Genomic DNA, 23,467 nt, shown 5'->3' with positions numbered 1-23,467 from the left:
AATTCACATTTGTATAAAGTAAAAAAAAAATATTATTAAAAAATGCAAAATATTTATGTTCAATACAACCTGTATGGGGCCTCAACGATTGTGAGCATTCCACTTCGGAATTTATTTCTTCCACAAGGTCATCGAAATTCATTCTATGAAAAATTATAAAACTGTGATGAATGAGTGGAACTGAAGATAGATAGGCCTTGGTCCTGCGTCTACAGGTTGCTGTGCAATCCATTAGCAGGTGTTCTGGAGTTTCGGGTTCCAAATCGCAGAACCGGCAATTTGCACAAGAAGCTAGGCCCATGTTGAATAAGTGCTTCTTGAGTTTGCAATGGCCGGTGTAGAAGGCCATCAGTAGCCTGACTTTATCTCTTGAGAGTTTGATTATGATTTTAAACCTTTTGAAGTTATAACCATTCATCAGCAACTTTGCGTGCCGCAAGCCTGGAAGGTGTTGCCAATGTATCTCTCTACCCACTGCTTTATCATTGCGGAACTGTTCCTTTATGGTGTGGGGACCCAACGCTACGAAAGGTTCCGGTCCTACCATGCTAGTGGATGCTGCAGAGCAGGCAACCTCATCGGCTAGCTCATTACCGGCGATGCCTCTGTGACCTGGCACCCAAATAAGGTGCACCTGGTTGCATTCTGCAAGACTATTGAGCCGGTCTATACACTGCTGCACCAATAGCGATTTTATCTCGTATGACGAGATCGCCTTGAGTGCCGCTTGGCTATCGCTTAGTATAGCTATACATTCGTTGCGATAGCCGCGTTGGAGGTTTAACTCTACGCACCGACTTATAGCAAATACCTCCGCTTGGAATATGCACGGAAACTTACCCATAGGTATGGAGAGTTTCGTGCGTGGTCCTGCGACCCCTGCGCCAATTCCCTCCGACGTTTTCGAGCCGTCGGGGTACCACCTGATCGAGCTATCCCTGAATAGCAGCTCGAGAGCGGAGTCGCTCCATTCGGCCTTGCTGCCGAGGGTGATCTTAAACTTCTTAGTGAAGTTCAGTTGTTAATTCCATCCCTTGGAAGAAGAGCCAGTGGTATGATGCCACTTAGCTCTTCCAGCGTTCGGACGAGATTATTTTACCTTTGCCAGTCCCCTCTGCTGTCATTTGAAGCAGAGTGTACTTGGCGACTTGACCAATTAGTATGTGTAGCGGGGTGAGCTCCAGCAGGGCCTCAAGTGCAGCTGTCGGGCAGGTGCGCATAGCTCCTGTCATACAGACGCACGCAAGCCTTTGCAGTTTCCATAGTTTGAGTGCTACCGTCGTTTGCTCTGCTTTCGGTGCCCAAACCACCGCTCCGTAAGTGACAATTGGACGCACTATCATAGTGTACAACCATCTGATAATCCTTTGTTTGCACCCCTAGGATCTACCAGCCAGCCGGTTGCACACCATCAGTGCCTTAGTAGCTTTGACCACATGGTCAGGTCAATGTGCTACTTCCATCTTAACGTGGAATCCAGGGTGAGACCTAGGTATTTGACCATTTTCTCAGGCCTTTGTACGATATCGCAGAGAGTACTCACAAATTTGCCTCTAGCTATGATAACAATGTCATCCGCATATCCTTGACAGCGGATTCCATTGTTTGTTAGCAGCACCAGTAGTTCGTCCACGACTAGGCTCCACAACAGGGGGGATAGCACTCCTCCCTGTGGGCAGCCCTTTGTAGTACCGAGACGGATAGTGGTGCCTCCTGATGTGGTTTCAGCTATTCTGGTGCGCAGTACAGCTTCTATCCACCTGCGCACTGTAGGTGCCACATTCCTTTTCTCTAGTGCCCTTGCCACGCTCCCGTGGGACGCCTTTGACAATCACTTTCGATGTCTAGGAAGGCGTATAACGTCACCTCCCCCGTATCCAGCGATCTCTGTATTTCTGAGGTCAGCTGGTACAGGGCGGCATTCGTCGATCTGCCCGCTCTGTACGCGTGCTGATTTGCATGCAGGGGGCAGTTACAAAAGCCTTCGATCTTATTTCCTGGTCTATAGATCTTTTCCATACTTTTCAGTAAGAAGGAGGTTAGACGGATCGGTTTAAAGGATTTAGCCTGCGAATAGTCTTTCCTTCCCACTTTCGGTATAATGATCACTTTTGCTGTCCTCCAGGGTTCAGGGGTATCTGCCAGCGCCAGGCTAACTCTCATCAGCTGTACAAGGTGTGGCAGTAGGATCTGCTCACCTTGTTGCAGAAGCCCACCTGATTGAGTCCGCAGTAAACAGTTTTCTTGCAAGCACCCAGTCCAGGCGAGACGGCTTGTACTCTACGACAGGTAGGCACTGGTCCACCTCAACCGTCTCCGGAAAATGCGCACGTAGGAGTACCGTAGCCCTCTCTTCTGCATTTGTCGTATAAGTGCCATCGCCTTTTTGAATCGCTAATTCTGTGTTCATCTTTCCCTTGGCCAGAGCTTTGCGCAGTCTAGCTGCTTCTGGTACTGAGGAGACGTTCTCACAGAAATTCCTGAAATTTTCTTGTTTTGCAGACCTAATCTCTTTATTATAAGCAGTTAGGCCGCTTTTGTAATCCTCCCAGTTCCCTGTACGCTTGGCTTTATTGAAAAGCTTACGTACATTAGATCGGAGATGCGAGAGTTTACTAGACCACCGGGGGCATTTACGCCCCTGGGTGATCGTCTTTAGGGGGCACCTGCAGTGATACGCGTTTGTGATGGCCTGGTTCAGCGCAGATGTCCTGCTCTCCAATTCCAGGGCTGATGTACCTCTGACCGACTTCCCCTCCCCTAACGCATCCCGATAAATAGTCCAATTGGTGTTTTGGGAATGCGTTTAGGGGGAATTGTCATGATCTCCACCCCTAGCCCGATTCTCAAAATCCTTTGGTCTGACATTGAAGGTTCTGACGATACCCTCCACTGCGAAACCACCCCTGACATGAACTCGTTCCTTAGGGTGATGTCCAGCAGTTCCCTCCTATTGCTTCTGACGAATGTGGGTTCACACCCAACATTTTCAATACTTAGATTATTGCTAATGATAAATTCTAGGAGAGACTCACCTCGTACATTGCAGTCCGTACTTCCCCATTCTGTGTGATGCGCATTCACGTCACACCCCAGAACCAGGGGCAGCTTATCCCTCCTGCAGTAGTCTACCAGGCCCTGCACCGCTTCCGGCGGAAAGAAACTTATCATCTATAAGTATGTAAAAATACTTATATTTAATATCTAACCTACTTAAAACTACCTCACTTTCTGAAACTTTACCTAAAAGTATGCCTATATTTTAATAGCGGGATTCTGTAACCAGTCTCTAGTCTCTATTTGAGACATTTTGAGGTAAAATCTCAATTAGTGACTAGTCACTATTCACTAAACAGTCTCTAGCGTTAGTCTCAAAATATTGACTCAAACTTGAGACCTGGTAATTAGCAGGTCACAAAACCAAAAGGAACTCGTGTCTGCCATTTTGAATATACTGAAAAGAGATCATCACAGATGTTAATCGATTGTAGTTATTTTCTATTTTGTAAGCAACTCAAACACGAAAAGGTTAAAAACAAATCAATTTTACATAAATTTCGTAAGTATTATGAAACAAAGTTAACATATATTTTTACTTTTATTGATAATTATGTTTTTTGACTATGTTATAGAAAATTTAATATTTGTTATCGACATATTTATTTTCATTCAAGTTTAAAAACATCTCTGAATAATGAAATGTAATAGATTTTGTGACTGTTACTTACAGAATAGCAAAATCGTCTCAAGTCTCAAAAATTGTCTCTAACTCAAAATCTCAAATTTAGAGACTTGAGACAGTATCACAGTACAGAATCGCACGGTAAATTTAGTATTAAACTTATAGTTCAATTACATTTATTTAACATCAACTAAAGGATTGCAATATTGATCTGGAAAACCTCCTCTATCCGACCATTACCGTTTAATTCCCGAAATCTTGGGACGGTATTCTAAAGTCGACCCAATTATAATTGTAACCGCACAATTCGTTTCAATTTATATTTAATTTTTTTTTCTTTTGCCGACGTATGTATATATAACGCACACATTTTATATTTCACACTAATGTACAATCTAAAACACAACTTTCTGAATTAAATATACATTACTTAACTGCATTTCTTTAAAATAAAGTTAATAATATAAAACTTATAGCATTGACAGACGGCAGCGTTAAACCAGATTAATTGCATTTTTCGGGATTAATTCAGGAGTTACCACAGCTAACTCCGTTACTGAATCCCAAAATAACTCTCAAAATTTTAGGGAGTTTGTGAGATTTTCGTTAGCAACATTGTTAAAAATGGCCAATTTTCATCTATTGTGAATGAAATACAAGCAACCCTGACAGCTGTTTATCAAATTCTCAATATAATATTAATAAAACTTCTATGTTATGATGCAGTTTTAAAAATAATGTGTTGATATGTTTTTGTAATAAAAAATGGTTTCGTCGGCTAACAACTGTAATGTTTATCTTCTATCAATTTTCATTGAAAATATTATAAAAAGGACAATGAGCTGTTTATGAGAGTTTCAAACTCGCATAGCTGCCGTCTGTCACCTACAAATTTGGATCTGATTAAGTGCGCAGTTTGTAATTCGTAATATGATATTTGCATTATACAAATGCTCCAAATGCTTTTTTTAATTTTAAAAGTTTTAATTATACAGACATCATACAAATCACAATGTTTACCTTTTTCTCCTTCTTCAGCTTTTCCGTTTTCTATTTATAAAATAAATTAATTATATAAGTATATGTATATAACAGAAATTAATTATAAAATATGAAATTATCAAGTAACGAACTTATCTCTTTAAAATCCAAAACTTACCGAGCGATTCTGTACTGTGATACAGTCTCAAGCGCCTTAATTTGAGATTTACCGTGCGATTCTGTAACTTGAGACAGTCTCAAGTCTCTAAATTTGAGATTTTAAGTTAGAGACAATTTTTGAGACTTGAGATGATATTGCTATTCTGTAAGTGACAGTCACAAAATCTATTACATTTCATTATTCAGAGATGTTTTTACACTTGAATGAAAATAAATATGTCGATAACAAATATTAAATTTTCTATAACATAGTCAAAAAACATAATTATCAATGAAAATAAAAATATATGTTGATTTTGTTTCATAATATTTACGAAATTTATGTAAAATTGGTTTATTTTGAACGTTTTCGTGTTTGAGTTGCTTACAAAATATAAAGAAACGACAATCGATTAATATCTATGATGATCTCTATTCAGTATATTCAAAATGGCAGACAAGAGTTCTTTTTAGTTTTGTGACCTGCTAACTACCAGGTCTCAATATTTTGAGACTAACGCTAGAGACTGTTTAGTGAATAGTAACTAGTCTCAAATTGAGACTTTGCCTCAAAATGTCTCAAATAGAGACTAGAGACTGGTTACAGAATCCCGCTATTAAAGTAATTTTTGAGACTTGAGACGATTTTGCTATTCTGTAAGTGACAGTCACAAAATCTATTACATTTCATAATTCAGAGATGTTTTTACTCTTGAATGAAAGTATTATGTCAATAACAAATATTAAATTTTCTATAACATAGTCGAAAACATAATTATCAATAAAAATAAAAAAACATATTTTGACTTTGTTTCATATTATTTACGAAATTTATGTAAAATTGAATTATTTTTAACCTTTTCGTGTTTGAGTTGCTAACAATATATAAAAAACGGCAATCGATTAATATCTATGATGATCTCTATTACGTATATTCACAATGACAGAAAATAGTTGTTTTTAGTTTTGTGACCTGATAACTATCAGTTCTCAAATTTGAAGCAATATTTTGAGACTAACGCTAGAGACTGTTTAATGAATAGTAACTAGTCACAAATTGAGACTTTACCTCAAAATGTCTCAAATAGAGACTAGAGACTGGTTACAAAATTCTGGTATTAGTATATATGTATATACTGTGATCCAAAATAAACTGCGCTTTTCGTTTTTTCTTCTTCTTGAGAAATTGGGTATTCGTCTTTCTTACAGGGGATCTCGACCGGCAAACATTTATTGTATATGCCATATATTGAAAGCGATAAGCTGTCACTTTAGCATTTTGACAGCGCAGTTTTCATATCTATGAAAATTTCGAAGAGGCAACATATCCCATTTACACATATATCGACGGCGTTTTCATTTCCGTAGTATTAAATTTAGTAGAGCGAGTATTAAGACGGTTGTGTTATATTATGAAAATAAAGTACGTTTTTAAAATAACATTTTTGCAAAAAATTAATATTTAGTTTAATATTTGTTTAAATGAGTTAGGCATCCACCCACTCTACCCGTTAGAACAGGCGCATCCTAATGCTACAGTGCAATTCACCACAGCTGATGACACTACAGCACAATTCAACACATCTATACACCAACCCACTCAAAAAAAAAGGATGGACAACGGGAAAGCACTTCACTTCGTTACCTACAGTTCGCACATCCACATACGTTTTTTTCTTCACCGATCTCGCGCCGCAATTAACTCTCGCACATTAAATCGGATCAGTCCTGCATTAGCATTCAACATTTGTTTCTGATATTTCCACGTTGAGTCACGTCAACACCAGCTTCCGCTTATTTACTTCGTGGTACATCGATCCTGTGCGCTAGGTCAAGTCGATACTAACGTGATACGACGACGAGCCTGCGCGTAAAAATTCTTTGGGCACCCAATTCGGTTAACGTCGGCATCCGCATTTTTTAATAACTTTAAAAACCATTAACTTGTATAAAAGACATTTGTATATTAAATAAACATTAAATTAAAACGATTGTTCATTTTAAATAAGCTGGCGTTTTCTTTGGCGATCATAAAGGTGGTTTGTACCCCCGTTTGCATATTTAAGCAACACTCTTAATCAATATTGTTAATCAACACAAAAATTATGTAAAATGGCGCAGAGAAAGAAAAACTCGTGACCGATATTATTAAGGCATTTATTCAGATTGACGTTTTACCATAATCGTATGATCTAATGTACTGTTTTATAGTGCATAGACAAGTTATGTACATATGTAGAGTACAATATAGATTGATTTTCAGAGTTGTATTCAGAATTCAACAAACGCCCCTTCAAACCAAGCCAAAGTATTAAAAATTCAAAATTATATATTAATGTTCATCAATTCGCAATTATAAATATGTTTCTGCTTTCCCAACGCCTTGGTGAGTATATCTGCTGCATTCTCATTTGTTGGAATCTACTTTACTTCTATTTGCCCAACATCGTATTTCTCACGGATGTAGTGATACCGAATGTCGATGTGATTGCTTCGCTTCTGCACCATCGGGTTTTTCACCATAAACTGCGCACTTTGGTTGTGGCATAAAACCGTATATAACCTTTTGTATAGTCCGTGTAACCCAGCGCACAGAGCATACCACGTAGAAAAACTGTCTCTTTTGCACCTTGACACAATGCGATGTACTCTGCTTTCATTGAGCTTAACGCAACCACAGACTGCTTTCTTGACTCCCAAGCTATAGCTCCACCAGCCATCGTAACGAAATAACCTGTGTACGATTTTCTGTCTATACTATCGCTACCCCAGTCTGCGTCTGTGAAACATACAAAATTTTTAAAATTAGCAGAAAATTTCAGTTTACCATTTGGAGCTTTCTTCAGATATCGAAGCACGTATTTAGCAGCTTGCATATGCTCGTTATGCGGATGCGAGTTATACTGAGACAACTTTGATACCACATGCGGAATATCCGGGCGAGAGATTATAGCCAGGTACATAAGCCCACCAATTAAGCTTTGGTACGCTTTTGTCTCCAGATTGCCACAATGTTTTTCACAAAGTATCGTCCCTGGAGCCCATGGAGTTGCCGCTGGTTTGCAATCTGTCATGCCCCACTGCCGTATAAGTTCCGTAGCATATCGTGTTTGATGTGTCGTTAGATCACCACGGTCACCATCGCGCTCTACTTCCATACCCAAATAAAAAGATATTGGACCGCGATCGACCGCCTCAATATTCTGATTTAAAACTTCTATTATGTTCTGCATTTCTTCTTTGTTTGAGCAAGCCTAAATCATATCGTCTACGTATAGACCGATGATGCTCACCTTGGTATTACAACGTCGTATATATACCGATGGGTTTGATTTGCACCTTTTAAAACCTGATTCTAGTAGTATTTGTGTTACTTTTTTGTTCCACTCACGACCGGCTTGCTTCAGACCGTACAAAGCTTTTTTAAGCTTGCATACCTTGTTTGGATTGCTTGCATCTTGAACCATTGGAGGTTGACACATATACACCGTCTCCTCCAAATCACCGTTTAGATAGGCCGCAACGATGTCAATGTCAACCACCAACAACTTATGCCTTGCTGCCAATGCCAATATTAACCGAATTGTGGAATGGCGGACCACTGGTGCAATTGTTTCGCAATAATCGACGTTATACTTCTGCGAACAGCCTTTCCGCTTTCCAGCTATCTGCTTCTTTTGAATTTAGTGCCTCGGTAACATTGCCAGGATTTTCAACAATAGAACTTAGCATCTCCGGAGAAGGGCCTGTACAATAAACTTTCTTCGGCCTACCTACTCCACCTGAACGTACGAATTTAGGTTTTCCTCGCTTTCTCTTATTGTTACCTACAGCAACCTCTTCATAGTCGGACTCAGACTCGCTTTCTGGCTCATTTCGCCCATCTTGCTCATAATTCTCGTTTTCTAAATTCTTGCTATTTGCTTGAGTTGTTCTTTCGTTAGTTGTTTGTTCATTTATTTCAACAAGAAATGGTTCTTCATCTCCATCATTATTCTTTTTATGTGATTCAAAAGGCTTTTCAAAAAAAATTACATCACGCGCGATTGTGATTTGATTTGTCTGTAAATTAATAAGTCGGTATCCTTTCTAGCTGCTTGATAACCTACGAATTTAAGCTTTACACCTTTAGGCAAAAATTCACTACCGCGTGGTTTCGGACCCTTTTATAGAACCACGGCATCGTAACCAAACGTACGTAAATGTGAAACTGACGGCTTTCGGTCGTGCCATTTCTCGTACGGTGTAACCGCACCTAATGTTGGACACCTATTTCTAATATACACTGCTGTGTTGACGGCTTCCGCCCATAACGATTGGGGCAAATTTAACGAATTTAATAAACAACGCGATATTTCAACTAATGTTCTATTGGCTCTTTCGGCCACACCATTTTGTTGAGGGCTGTATGGTACAGCAGTTTGATGCCGAATGCCATTTTCATTTAAAAATGTCTTAAATTGGGTATTAATAAATTCCTTTCCATTATCACTACCTAATGTTTTAATTTTGAGGCCCGTCTGCTTCTCCGCGGTCGCAGCAAAAAGTTTAAACATGTCGAATGCATCCGATTTTCTTTTTAAAAAATAAACCACCATATGCCTCGAATAATCGTCTATAAATGAAATAAAATACAATGCACCGCCAACCGAACTCACACCCATTGGGGTGTATCTGTCTGTACTAAGTCTAAAACATTTTTCGAATAAACATTGCTATAGTTGGCATAGGGAACACTGTGAATTTTACACACCGCACATGTCAAGCAGTCAAGGATTTTCGGAATTTTAATGTTTAAACCATTCACCATTTTCATTTTTTATAATTTGTTTATATCGTTTATGTAAAGATGACCGAACCGCCTGTGCCAATTACTTGCGCATTCACTAATCGCATTAACACTATCCGCGTTTCTTTTTATGTTAGCAATATACATGCCGTTTTCTAATTAGCAGTTAAACTTGTCTTTCCCATTTTAATGTATTTTGTATCAAAGCACTATTTTCTTCAAATTTAATTACGTTTCCACTTTCAGCGGCTTTACCGATTGAAAAGAAATTGGAATGTAGATTTGGAACGCACCATACGTCTCTTAAATGTATTCTTGTGTATTTTGTCCTCAAAACAACTGTTCCTGTCCCTTGTGCATAAATATAGTCACCTGATGCTAAAATAATTTTATGTTTATCACGAGCAAGAGAACTAAAAAATTTTGCATTATTTCACATATGAGACGTTGCGCCGCTGTCGGTAATCCAAATGCCGTTTAAATTTCTCTCCTTCTCAAATAGTGACCAAGCTTTGTCATCTACTAGCGCGTTGTTACCCGCAACAAAGCACTGATTGTTGTATGTTGTTGTTTTTATTACTGTAAATTCAACTTTCGTTAGCTCTTCCTTTTTCCTTCATTTTCGTTCTATTATCACTATAGCTGTCAGCACTTTTGCTGCTACCGACGCTGAACTCGCTGCCCATACCTGTACCACTGCTACTGCTGATGTTGACTCTGCTGCTTGTGCCTTTGCTGCTGCTGTTGACTCTTTTTCTATTTACAGTGTGTCGCCTTATATCATTTGCTAAGAAAACTGTTTCTCCGCTATTGCACTTTTCACCGTGCCTTTGCTCCTCTTCCAAAATCTTAGCAATGAGATTGTCCAATTTTGGCAATACGTCCCTACTTTCCATTGCCACCACAAAATTCTCCAATTCGTCGGGTAATGAACAAAGTAATAGAATGGACAAGAAATCATCTTCCATCTCTAAACTTACTTCTCTTAAGTCATCAACGAAGCAGCGGAATTCCTTTAGTTGAACCGAAAATTTCTCACTGGTTTTGAATTGGAACCGAATTGATTTTTTAAATAAATTTACTTTTCTGCATGCTGCGTCTGTGAAACATACAAAATTTTTAAAATTAGCAGAAAATTTCAGTTTACCATTTGGAGCTTTCTTCAGATATCGAAGCACGTATTTAGCAGCTTGCATATGCTCTTTATGCGGATGCGAGTTATACTGAGACAACTTTGATACCACATGCGGAATATCCGGGCGAGAGATTATAGCCAGGTACATAAGCCCACCAATTAAGCTTTGGTACGCTTTTGTCTCCAGATTGCCACAATGTTTTTCACAAAGTATCGTCCCTGGAGCCCATGGAGTTGCCGCTGGTTTGCAATCTGTCATGCCCCACTGCCGTATAAGTTCCGTAGCATATCGTGTTTGATGTGTCGTTAGATCACCACGGTCACCATCGCGCTCTACTTCCATACCCAAATAAAAAGATATTGGACCGCGATCGACCGCCTCAATATTCTGATTTAAAACTTCTATTATGTTCTGCATTTCTTCTTTGTTTGAGCAAGCCTAAATCATATCGTCTACGTATAGACCGATGATGCTCACCTTGGTATTACAACGTCGTATATATACCGATGGGTCTGATTTGCACCTTTTAAAACCTGATTCTAGTAGTATTTGTGTTACTTTTTTGTTCCACTCACGACCGGCTTGCTTCAGACCGTACAAAGCTTTTTTAAGCTTGCATACCTTGTTTGGATTGCTTGCATCTTGAACCATTGGAGGTTGACACATATACACCGTCTCCTCCAAATCACCGTTTAGATAGGCCGCAACGATGTCAATGTCAACCACCAACAACTTATGCCTTGCTGCCAATGCCAATATTAACCGAATTGTGGAATGGCGGACCACTGGTGCAATTGTTTCGCAATAATCGACGTTATACTTCTGCGAACAGCCTTTCCGCTTTCCAGCTATCTGCTTCTTTTGAATTTAGTGCCTCGGTAACATTGCCAGGATTTTCAACAATAGAACTTAGCATCTCCGGAGAAGGGCCTGTACAATAAACTTTCTTCGGCCTACCTACTCCACCTGAACGTACGAATTTAGGTTTTCCTCGCTTTCTCTTATTGTTACCTACAGCAACCTCTTCATAGTCGGACTCAGACTCGCTTTCTGGCTCATTTCGCCCATCTTGCTCATAATTCTCGTTTTCTAAATTCTTGCTATTTGCTTGAGTTGTTCTTTCGTTAGTTGTTTGTTCATTTATTTCAACAAGAAATGGTTCTTCATCTCCATCATTATTCTTTTTATGTGATTCAAAAGGCTTTTCAAAAAAGTTTACATCACGCGCGATTGTGATTTGATTTGTCTGTAAATTAATAAGTCGGTATCCTTTCTAGCTGCTTGATAACCTACGAATTTAAGCTTTACACCTTTAGGCAAAAATTCACTACCGCGTGGTTTCGGACCCTTTTATAGAACCACGGCATCGTAACCAAACGTACGTAAATGTGAAACTGACGGCTTTCGGTCGTGCCATTTCTCGTACGGTGTAACCGCACCTAATGTTGGACACCTATTTCTAATATACACTGCTGTGTTGACGGCTTCCGCCCATAACGATTGGGGCAAATTTAACGAATTTAATAAACAACGCGATATTTCAACTAATGTTCTATTGGCTCTTTCGGCCACACCATTTTGTTGAGGGCTGTATGGTACAGCAGTTTGATGCCGAATGCCATTTTCATTTAAAAATGTCTTAAATTGGGTATTAATAAATTCCTTTCCATTATCACTACCTAATGTTTTAATTTTGAGGCCCGTCTGCTTCTCCGCGGTCGCAGCAAAAAGTTTAAACATGTCGAATGCATCCGATTTTCTTTTCAAAAAATAAACCACCATATGCCTCGAATAATCGTCTATAAATGAAATAAAATACAATGCACCGCCAACCGAACTCACACCCATTGGGGTGTATCTGTCTGTACTAAGTCTAAAACATTTTTCGAATAAACATTGCTATAGTTGGCATAGGGAACACTGTGAATTTTACACACCGCACATGTCAAGCAGTCAAGGATTTTCGGAATTTTAATGTTTAAACCATTCACCATTTTCATTTTTTATAATTTGTTTATATCGTTTATGTAAAGATGACCGAACCGCCTGTGCCAATTACTTGCGCATTCACTAATCGCATTAACACTATCCGCGTTTCTTTTCCGTTTTCTAATTAGCAGTTAAACTTGTCTTTCCCATTTTAATGTATTTTGTATCAAAGCACTATTTTCTTCAAATTTAATTACGTTTCCACTTTCAGCGGCTTTACCGATTGAAAAGAAATTGGAATGTAGATTTGGAACGCACCATACGTCTCTTAAATGTATTCTTGTGTATTTTGTCCTCAAAACAACTGTTCCTGTCCCTTGTGCATAAATATAGTCACCTGATGCTAAAATAATTTTATGTTTATCACGAGCAAGAGAACTAAAAAATTTTGCATTATTTCACATATGAGACGTTGCGCCGCTGTCGGTAATCCAAATGACGTTTAAATTTCTCTCCTTCTCAAATAGTGACCAAGCTTTGTCATCTACTAGCGCGTTGTTACCCGCAACAAAGCACTGATTGTTGTATGTTGTTGTTTTTATTACTGTAAATTCAACTTTCGTTAGCTCTTCCTTTTTCCTTCATTTTCGTTCTATTATCACTATAGCTGTCAGCACTTTTGCTGCTACCGACGCTGAACTCGCTGCCCATACCTGTACCACTGCTACTGCTGATGTTGACTCTGCTGCTTGTGCCTTTGCTGCTGCTGTTGACTCTTTTTCTATTTACAGTGTGTCGCCTTATATCATTTGCTAAGAAAACTGTTTCTCCGCTATTGCACTTTTCACCGTGCCTTTGCTCCTCTTCCAAAATCTTAGCAATGAGATTGTCCAATTTTGGCAATACGTCCCTACTTTCCATTGCCACCACAAAATTCTCCAATTCGTCGGGTAATGAACAAAGTAATAGAATGGACAAGAAATCATCTTCCATCTCTAAACTTACTTCTCTTAAGTCATCAACGAAGCAGCGGAATTCCTTTAGTTGAACCGAAAATTTCTCACTGGTTTTGAATTGGAACCGAATTGATTTTTTAAATAAATTTACTTTTCTGCATGCTGTGTCTGCCTTGTAGATAGCGCTCAACATACCCCAAGCACTTTTAGCTGTAATGCAGTTTTTTATATGGATGAGTTCGCTTGGCTTTACGCTCAACGTTATGGTCGCAAGTGCCTTCCTGTCGCACAGAAGCCTGGCTGTCTTTTCTGATTCCGCTTCTGAACACTTTTCCGCGACAGCGCTCCACAAATCCAGAGTGATGAGAAGGCTTTTCATTTGGATGCTCCAAGTGGCATAATTGTCGCAACTCAATTTTTCGACGCTAGCTATAGCATTAGCCATTTTACCGCGTTTATTGCTTTTGACGCCGAATTATCGTAACTTAAATATTCTTACGAACCGAAAGCTTGAAACCCATATCTATCTGGGCCCATAACCTTTGTAACAGTTTTCGCGTAGAGAAAGAAAAACTCGTGACCGACATTATTAACGCATTTATTCAGACTGACGTTTTACCATAATCGTATGATCTAATGTACTGTTTTATAGTACATAGACAAGTTATGTACATATGTATAGTATAAGAGTACAGGATTGGTTTTCAGAGTTGTATTTAGAATTCAACAGGAATGAGCGAAGTCTTAAATTTAATAAACTTATACATGCATAAATCAAAATATCATTGCTCATTATAAATTTATTATTTTAATTGGTATAAAAATGTATGCTATAATTACCATAGTCCGAAAATATAAAATCTTATTTTACAAGAAATACATTTGTAGAAAAAAAAGTATATTTCTCCGTTTTTATTTTCCATCTATATACAACTTTAAACAATTCAAGAGCTTTAAACATGCCGTACATCAGCTCGAACCTATCTACCCAACGCCTTTTCGCAAATCATAAAATAAATTTTTCAAGAGCTCAGAACATACGCTACATCAGCTTGAACGTACCTACCCGACGCCTTTTCGCAAATGATTATGTTATGATAACAAATGCCCACACTCAGATTTGGCAATGGCAATAGCAATAGATTTGACAGTTATACTAACTATCCTATCGAGAAAGAGATTACGCAATGCGAATGTTTGCTTTCAGTCAGCTGTTCTTGCTAACGTCACGGTTGACTTATTATTCGCTCGCGCTTTTGAAAGTGAATTCGATTGTGTTTTCAAGTGTTGCATTAATTGTGAAATTTTATATTTTTTAAAATGCGATGCCCAGTGTTCGGCTATAATAATAATAATGGTAAAAATTGTGCTACGAAATGGGGATTTTTCTATTTCCGTAAAGATAAAGCAGTAGTAAAACAATGGATAATGTTTGTCGTCGTACGGACAAAATTAATGCAACTTGCAGTTTGAAATGGGTAATTAAAGCATTTTGATTACAATAATTTTACTTTTATAACCAAACACTCTTGCAGGTTTAAGTTCGCGGAATCCAACTAAGTTACTGCCTAGCGCTTTTCCCACGTTAACCACTGCTCCTGCAGAGGCTAATGAACGGCAAAAAGGTTTAAAAACAGAGTTGTTAACAACAATGTTGAAGAATACCGCCCCTGTTGAAGTAATTCATGAAGACGAGGTTGGAGAAGCACCTCAAACTGCAGGAGAGGATGTCATCGATGAGAAAGACGAGAAAGTACTGCGTTTGGAAACAGAAATGTTAGTCCAAATTGATATTGATGAAGTATTTTTTTTACATAAGTTTGTGTATTTCTTATTCTTTTTAGACAAAGGCTGAATAGTGTTGTTAGAACTTTGAATAAGTGCAAAAACGAGAAGTCAGCAGAAAATAAACACCATAGGATTTCCATTAAAACCTCGAAAATCCACAGAAATATTTTGAGCAAAAACTTAGCTGCATTTTCACCAACGGCCAGGTAAGTGCCACAATTTTAAAAAGTATTATAAATTATATTATAAACCTAGAACCACAGAAAAAATTCTTATATAAAAATGTATTGATGTTAACAGATGCAAATATGTACTAACATACAAACTAAGTTTTTGCACTGTTTCTTATCCTTATTATAATAATAATCTTAACTAACAATTTATTCCATTTATTTATACGCATGTATGTATGTTTATTATATTTTTGCAGGTAATATTTTTCAACGTGTGTCAGCTGATCCAAATTCCACTGACCCAATTGAAAAAAATGATGACTTGGAGATTCTCAACAACGACGGACTTGAGAATTTGGCAGGGTACATCTGCCACAAACTCGTTAAAGGCAACCCCGAAATTTGTGCCAATTCAGAAAATTGTTCGTCTTATACTTGGGTGGATCACCTTTCTGAAGGAGGACTCTTAAAACCAACAGATATGTTGATGGAGCATATGAGAGCCTTGCAAGCAGTATTTGACGATGTAAATGGTACTGATTTGCATATGTGTACAAATTACGCCCATAAGTACTTAGATTTAAGTAATTTTGTAAATTGTAGCTCGAAAGTAAAAGAATTGGTTTTCAGAGCTAGAATGTATTTTAGGATTCGTTCCTTAAATAAAAACTTAATTAAACATATGTATAGCAAAAACAGAAAATTAAATAAGACAATAAATTGATACTTGGTCACAAAATATTCAATCTTTTTATTTGCATAAATGTATATGGTTGAAACAAACACAGCCAAGAGACAAAATTAAATAATACAATTAAAATACATTTAAATGAATATGTAGGTAAATGTTCACTATAAAATATTCACTTAGATTGATATCTTTTATTAATATTCACTTATATTGATGTTAAATTGCTTTTTATTGCAAAGAAAAACAAACAACTGAAAATCAGCGGATTGTACGTTGGTCAACCGTGACGTAGATGCGCAGAACGAACAAAATTTGAACTCGTCATTTCGCAATCTTGTTTCTATCATTCTTGGAGATGCCCCGTTATTCTAGCAAGTTAATAGTACAATACGTTTAGAATGGCGATAGTTGTTCGCTATCTTACTTACGTATTCTCCGATTCAATTGAAAATTCCAGAATATGTGAAAGTGTTGGTGAACAGATGAAAACGTGTCAATGCTCTGCCAGCCACGAGCGGTTAAAAAACAAGTAGGTACAAAAGTAGTGAAAAAGTGGTTAGATTGCCATAGGCCACGTGAAGATTCTAACCACTTTTCCCCTCACACGTACGTATACATGTGACATACATCTCTGTTGCGCTCATTCAGTAGTGTCATACAAGAATGATAGAATACAAGATTACGACACTAGTTTACAGTTAGTTTTTTTCGGTTTAGCTCTTGAAAATTCTCACAAAAACAAATACATTGTTCAACAATTTCGTGACGTAACAGTTTTGCGTTGAGAAGAACAAGCATAGAAATGCATACAAATTGTAAACCGAAAAGTAAACACTTTTTGAAATTCCCAAAATAATATTAATTCATTCGTCTTTGCAGGAAAAATTTCAGTGGAATGTTTAGAATATTGTTGCGAGAAAATATGTATATAATTAGTTTTAGGCACATCCACAATAAATAGAGTAGCTTGTGTACAGATTAAGACAGTCTTTGCTTAAGTCTGTACTGTGAGAGTTCACTTTTGACTCTGGTTTTCTTTATTAAAATTTCTTCCCTCAATACATTTCTTAATTCTAATTTCTTAACTATGTATATACATATGTATATGTATGTATGCTTAGTGTGCATACACATGTGTAAATATGTATTATATTTTTATTGCATTTTTCAGATACCAACGCATTGATATTTTATAGTTTTTTAGATTAATGCATCTAACGCACTTATACACATACGTACACACGCTTGATACTTTCTTATCTGTTGCTTGTGTGCATCAATATTTCGAGTATGTATATTTTGTATTTTAATATTAGTTTTATGTATACTCTAATTTATGAGTTTTCTTTTATGTGCAATGATTTTCACATTTTTATGAGCAAGTCTCATATTACAATTTTGTTGCTTACCATTGCACTTGACATTTAGTGGACTGTATATACTTTTTATTTAATTTATTGTTTACATGTATATTTTTATGTATTAATGTAGTTGTGTCAAAAATATAATTTTGTATATATAATTCTATCTTAAGGTTACAAAACTTTCATGTTCATATCTTTATGAACATTCTGCCAGGGGCCAAAGTTGTATCTTAACTTTACTTGTATATTATGTTTTATTATTAATATTTTTTAATTATGTCTAACTGGAAGTTCAAATGGAACAGTCACAGTTCTCGTTACACATTTGGATCTTATATATAAAATAGTAATGATTAATGCTATTATCAAAACTAATGTTAGCGAAACGTGACCACTTACGTGATGAAAATTTATACCTTTTAATTTTATATTTTCTGTTTTGAGGAGTTCTATTTGTTGTTTAAGATGTACGATATCTTTGGTATTGTTTATTAATGTTGAATCAAAAGGTTTTATTTGTAGTTCTGGAATATCTTCAATATCTTTAACCCAAGAAGAGGAGAGCAATTCTTTTTTAATTTCAGATTGTATGTGATGAGATGCTGTTACAGTTACTCCTTCATGCCGGACTGTGCATCCTTCTCTTATTGTCATAATGCCTTGACTAGGGATTTCTATATGCATTTGTTGATTATTATCACATTCTAGATATATCATTGCTTTGCTAAATAATTTGTAAAGCCACCGATTTTGAGAAGATAATTTTATCCAAACGTTTTCATTTGTAGAAGGTTTGAAATCACATGCTTCATTTTCTAATTGTTTTATAGCTGCTACTTCACATGAATTATCCGTCGCTGATTTCCAAGCTAAATTTCCAGGACATTGGTAATGATTCTCTGAGTTAGTAGAACATTTATCTAGATCTACTTGGTTTATAAATGAATATTGATTCAAATCAAACTTGTATATTAAATATTCTGCCTTTATTTCTGGAATAATCATATTCCCTTTGTAATTTATTGGAAGTGGATTTAATTTATATACGTTTGACGGTTCATACGATATTAAGGGAATTTCTAGGTTTATGACTAGCCGTGAATCAACAATTAAACCTTTAGCAGTCATCGATTTATAAATTTCTTTTAATTCGTTACCCGATTGTCTTCCAGGTAGTATTAATTTGTGTGGTAGTTTGTTTATAATAAATTCAATTTCTTTATTAAGTTGCGAAGGCTTTAATAGTTTTGGATTTATGCGACCATGATTTATGTCAATTAGAAGATTAATTATTGAAGTTTGGATTTCTTCACATTCGTCCATAACTATTCCTATTGAAATGGTTAATATTTGAAACATCAAGGTCATTCGTTCAGCATTTTGATCTTTTATTAGTTCGTTATAAAATTTATTAAGTTGTTGATTCATTTTCTCAAAATTACGGTTAACTTCATCTGTTGTCTTTTTTAATATATTTATGGTAGAATCAACTACCGATGTCTGCCTTTTAAACATTTTTGCTATATCTTTTTGGTTGTCGAAAATATTTCTAATATTTGATTCCATATTTTCTCGGTCATCAGCATCCATAATTCCGAATAATATATGGTAAATTGAACCAACGAATTCGAATGGTGCTCGCTTTTTTCTATTTTGTTTTTTCATAAACAATTCATTATTTGCTTTAAGACTATTATATTTGTCATTTAAAGTTGCAGTAATCATTATGCAGGCATCTTCTTAATAGGTCAATATTTTGCATTGATTTTCAAGTCTGTTAATAAATTCTTGTATTTTATGCATCCGATCATAATAAGTACCTAATTCGTAATAGACTATTAAATTCCATTTTGAATTTATTATGTCCATTTTACTAATCGGTTCCAAATATATTGCTGTATTATTTTTTAGTTTAGTCACTGAAGCTCCTGATTTAGATGTATCATTAATGTATAATGACTTAGTTTGTGTTGCTAGCATGAGTATCGTTAAGAACCACATCATCAATTTGCTTGATTTACTCGGTCGTTCTGAGGTTGCAGTATTTTTTGTTATTCTCGAAGTCAGCAAACTTGTCACATGATTTGCTTCATCTGCTCTACTGCTGTTTGTTACCTCCAGTGGGCATAATTTGTGAACGGGCCGTTTAAGTATGCCATTTTGTAATTTTAGAGTTACAGCTCTTATATTTCCATCCTTTCCCGGATGAGTTTCAATAATTTTTCCTAATGGCCATTTGGCTGGATGAGTTTCTTCATCTTTAATAATAACTATTTGTCCTTGTACGAGATTAGCTTGTTTGGTTTTCCATTTCATGCGTTGTTGCAACATTACAACATATTCGCTTTCCCATCGTTTCCAAAAGTCTTTTTTAAGTTTTTGTATTAATTTCCATCTATCTAATGAACCTATTTGGTTATCATTAATTGCTTCAGGACAATCTATTATTGGACATCCTATTAAAAAATGGCCAGGCGTTAAAACGTCTATATCGCTTTCACTATCTATCGCACATAAAGGTCGTGAATTCAGTATTGCTTCAATCTGTGATAGCAAAGTAATCATTTCTTCAAATGTCAATTTAGTTTCGCCTATCACTCTTTTTAAATGATATTTCACCGACTTCACTCCTGCCTCCCAAATTCCTCCGAAGTGAGGAGCTGCCGGGGGCCCGAAATGCCATTGAATTTTATCTGCTTCTAATATGGGAGCTACAGCTGAATTATTTTTGATTGCCATTTTAAAATCTCGGTCTAATCTTCTACAAGCTCCGACAAAATTTGTTCCATTGTCCGAATATATATGTTGACTTTTACCTCTTCTAGCAAAAAATCTTTTCAAAGCAGCTAGGAACGCTTCGGTTGTTAAATCACTTACTGTTTCTAAATGAATAGCTTTTGTTGCCATACAAACAAATACAGCTATATATCCTCTAAATGTTTTTTGTCCTCGTCCTTTTGAACATTTCATATGAATCGGTCCTGCATAGTCTATACCAACGTGTGTAAATGGAATTGACATAGATACTCGGAATTCTGGAAGATTTCCCATTAATTGTTACTTGCTACTTCTTTGCGGTAACTACAAGTTCGAATTGTCTTTTTTATAGAATTCTTCAATCCAACAATCCAGTAATTCCTTCTAATCATTGATTCCATCAACTTGTTTCCTCCATGTAAAGTTATTTTATGAATATTTTCAATTATCAATGATGACAAATGTGACTTATTTAATATTATTGGGTGCTTTTGATTAAATTGAAGATTTGAATTACCCAATCTACCTCCTACACGAAGGATTCCCTTATTATCCAAAATTGGATTTAAGCTTGCAATGCTACTTTTATGATTAATTTTTTTTTTAATTTCTAAACTCTGAATTTCCTCTCTAAATTGTAATTTTTGCTGATATCTTATTAACATTTCTTCAGCTTCCTTCATTTCAGATTTAACTAAGTATTCAGGGCATTTTTTCCCTCTTATTCTTTTTACAAATCGCAAAATATAAGCTACTACCCTTATTAATTTGCTTAAACTAGAATATTTGAGTACTATTACCTTATCCAAGAAATGTAATTCCTCTGAGGTTGTCACATACGTTGCATCGATTTGAATAATCTTCTTCTTTAATGGCCAATGATGTTCCTCTTCTCGCAACCATTTTGGTCCCTTCCACCATAGATCGTGTTCTATTAGTTTGTTCGCCAGTACCCCTCTGGTTGCTACATCAGCTGGATTGTCCTTTGTTCCAACGTGTTGTCATTTCGCATTGGAAACAAGTAATTTGATTTCTTCTATTCGTGTTCTAATAAATCTGTCTTTACTTTGGCAATTATTTATCCATGCTAACGTTATAGTTGAATCGCTCCAAGCAAATATTTTCATTTCTCTGTTGATGACTGTTTTTATCCTTTGCAGCAATTTAGCAAGTAGGTGAGCCGCGCATAGTTCCAGTTTTGGTAACGTTTTCTTATTTTTAATTGGATTCACTTTAGTTTTACCAGCAACAATTGTTATAACTGATCCAACTTTAGTATATACAACTGCTGCATAAGCTTTCTCTGAAGCATCTGCGAATCCATGTAGTTCAAATTTAAAGTTGTTTTTAGTTTCAAACCATCTAGGAATTTTTATTCGTTTTATCTCTGGTATATGCTGCATAAACTCTTGCCATTCTTTTGTTAAATTCTCGTCAAGTAACTCGTCCCAGTTGAGTTTCATCAACCAAAGTTTCTGTATAAATAACTTTGCTATAACGGTTGTTGGTGAAAGCCATCCCATTGGGTCGAAAATTCGCGCTAAATCAGACAAAGCTTGTCTTTTTGTAACCAGCTTTTGCGTTGAAAGATTCATATTAAATCCAAACATGTCTTTGGTAGGATCCCATTGAATACCCAATGTCTTTATTGTTTCGTCTTCTGCTATTTTTATTACTTCATTCGCGTTATTTACCGGAATTGTTGCTATGATTTCACTGTTGTTTGACATCCACTTCCTTAAGTGAAATCCATATTTTTGTAGTTGTTTCGATATTTCATACTGAATGGCCTTACATTCATCTATTGAATCTGCTCCTGTCATTAAATCGTCCATGTAGAAGTCGTTTTTAATGATGTTTGAAAGCAAATAGTTGTGGGGCTCGCATAGTTTGGCAATTTCTTGTAAAGTTCTCGTTGCCAAAAAAGAAGCTGATGCTGTCCCATATGTAACTGTTTGTAGTTTGTATTCTCTCCTTTTGTTTCTCTCCACAATATACGTTGGTAATCTTGATCACTATCTGTTATTTTAATTTGTCGAAACATCTTTTCAATATCACTAGTTAATACATATTGCCAAAGTCTCCATTTGATTATAATGTCAAATATATCTCTTTGAAGTCTCGGTCCTATGAAGAGGATGTCATTTAAACTACTTCCATTTGTAGTTTTTGCAGACGCATCGAAAACTACTCGTAGTTTAGTCGTTCTACTGTCTTCTCGAATCACTGCTTGATGTGGCAAATAGTATTTTCCGCATTTATTTTCACTTGCTTTTTCCATGTGGCCCATTTCTGAATATTCTTTCATAAATTGCACATATTGTTGTTTTAACTCGTTATTTGTAGCGAACCTTTTCTCAAGATTAAGAAAACTCGCCATAGCTTGTTTGCGAGAATCGCCTAATTCTTTTTTTTGTTTAAAAGGTAGATTGACGACAAATCGATTATTTCCATTTCTTACTGTTGTTTTTTCAAAAATTCTTAGGCATTCATCATCATCTGCTGTATCTGCTGGAGTTGTAGTGTCTTCTATTTCCCAAAACTTCTCCAATGTTGTATGTAGTAACCGCTGCTAAAATTGTATTGTTTTTTCTCGGTTGTTGTAAAACTCCCGACAATATCCAGCCCAATTTCGTAGCTTGACCTAGTATTCGATCCTTTTTAAATATACCTTCTTCTAGTATGTCGGCATATATGTCACTTCCAATGACAATATCGATTCGATCTGATTTATTGAAATTGGGATCAGCTAAAGTGTAGTTTTTCAATTGTTCTATATCCCATTTAAACGTTTTGTCTGGTTGAGCACTCGCTAATTTCGGCAAAATTAGTGCTTCGACATTGTACGCCTCGTTGCTTAGGAATCTCGGCTTGGTTTTAATGTTGATTTTAAATTTGGACACTCCCACTGTGGTATTTCCTAAACCTTGTAGTTCAGTTACTTCTCTTCTTCTTGGTAAATGAAGTATTTGAGATGCTTCTTCGGAAATAGTAGTTTTTTGGGATCCTTGATCGATTAGAGCTCGCAATGTCACATACTCTCCATTTGCTGCCTTCACCCT

At 36.4% G+C, this 23,467-nt stretch overlaps 2 protein-coding genes across 2 annotated transcripts; one reads left to right on the top strand and one right to left on the bottom strand.

The window, feature by feature from the left end:
- Positions 1-7,338: 7,338 nt before the first annotated feature.
- On the bottom strand, positions 7,339-8,055 carry LOC126765157 (uncharacterized). Its single transcript, XM_050482740.1, has 2 exons — positions 7,650-8,055; positions 7,339-7,601 (listed from the first exon to the last, which is right to left on the bottom strand). Exons 1-2 carry the CDS (start codon positions 8,053-8,055, stop codon positions 7,339-7,341), a joined length of 669 nt encoding a protein of 222 aa, XP_050338697.1.
- A 7,025-nt stretch (positions 8,056-15,080) lies between these two features.
- LOC126765107 (uncharacterized) lies at positions 15,081-15,559 on the top strand. Its single transcript, XM_050482724.1, has 2 exons — positions 15,081-15,110; positions 15,168-15,559. Exons 1-2 carry the CDS (start codon positions 15,107-15,109, stop codon positions 15,485-15,487), a joined length of 324 nt encoding a protein of 107 aa, XP_050338681.1. The 5' UTR covers positions 15,081-15,106; the 3' UTR covers positions 15,488-15,559.
- The last annotated feature ends 7,908 nt before the right edge of the window (positions 15,560-23,467 follow it).

The sequence above is a fragment of the Bactrocera neohumeralis genome, unplaced genomic scaffold (assembly GCF_024586455.1).
Source record: "Bactrocera neohumeralis isolate Rockhampton unplaced genomic scaffold, APGP_CSIRO_Bneo_wtdbg2-racon-allhic-juicebox.fasta_v2 cluster10, whole genome shotgun sequence".
NCBI classification, from domain to species: domain Eukaryota; kingdom Metazoa; phylum Arthropoda; class Insecta; order Diptera; family Tephritidae; genus Bactrocera; species Bactrocera neohumeralis.
Note: the sequence above shows the minus strand (reverse complement) of the source record. Positions and strands in the feature narration are given on the sequence as shown.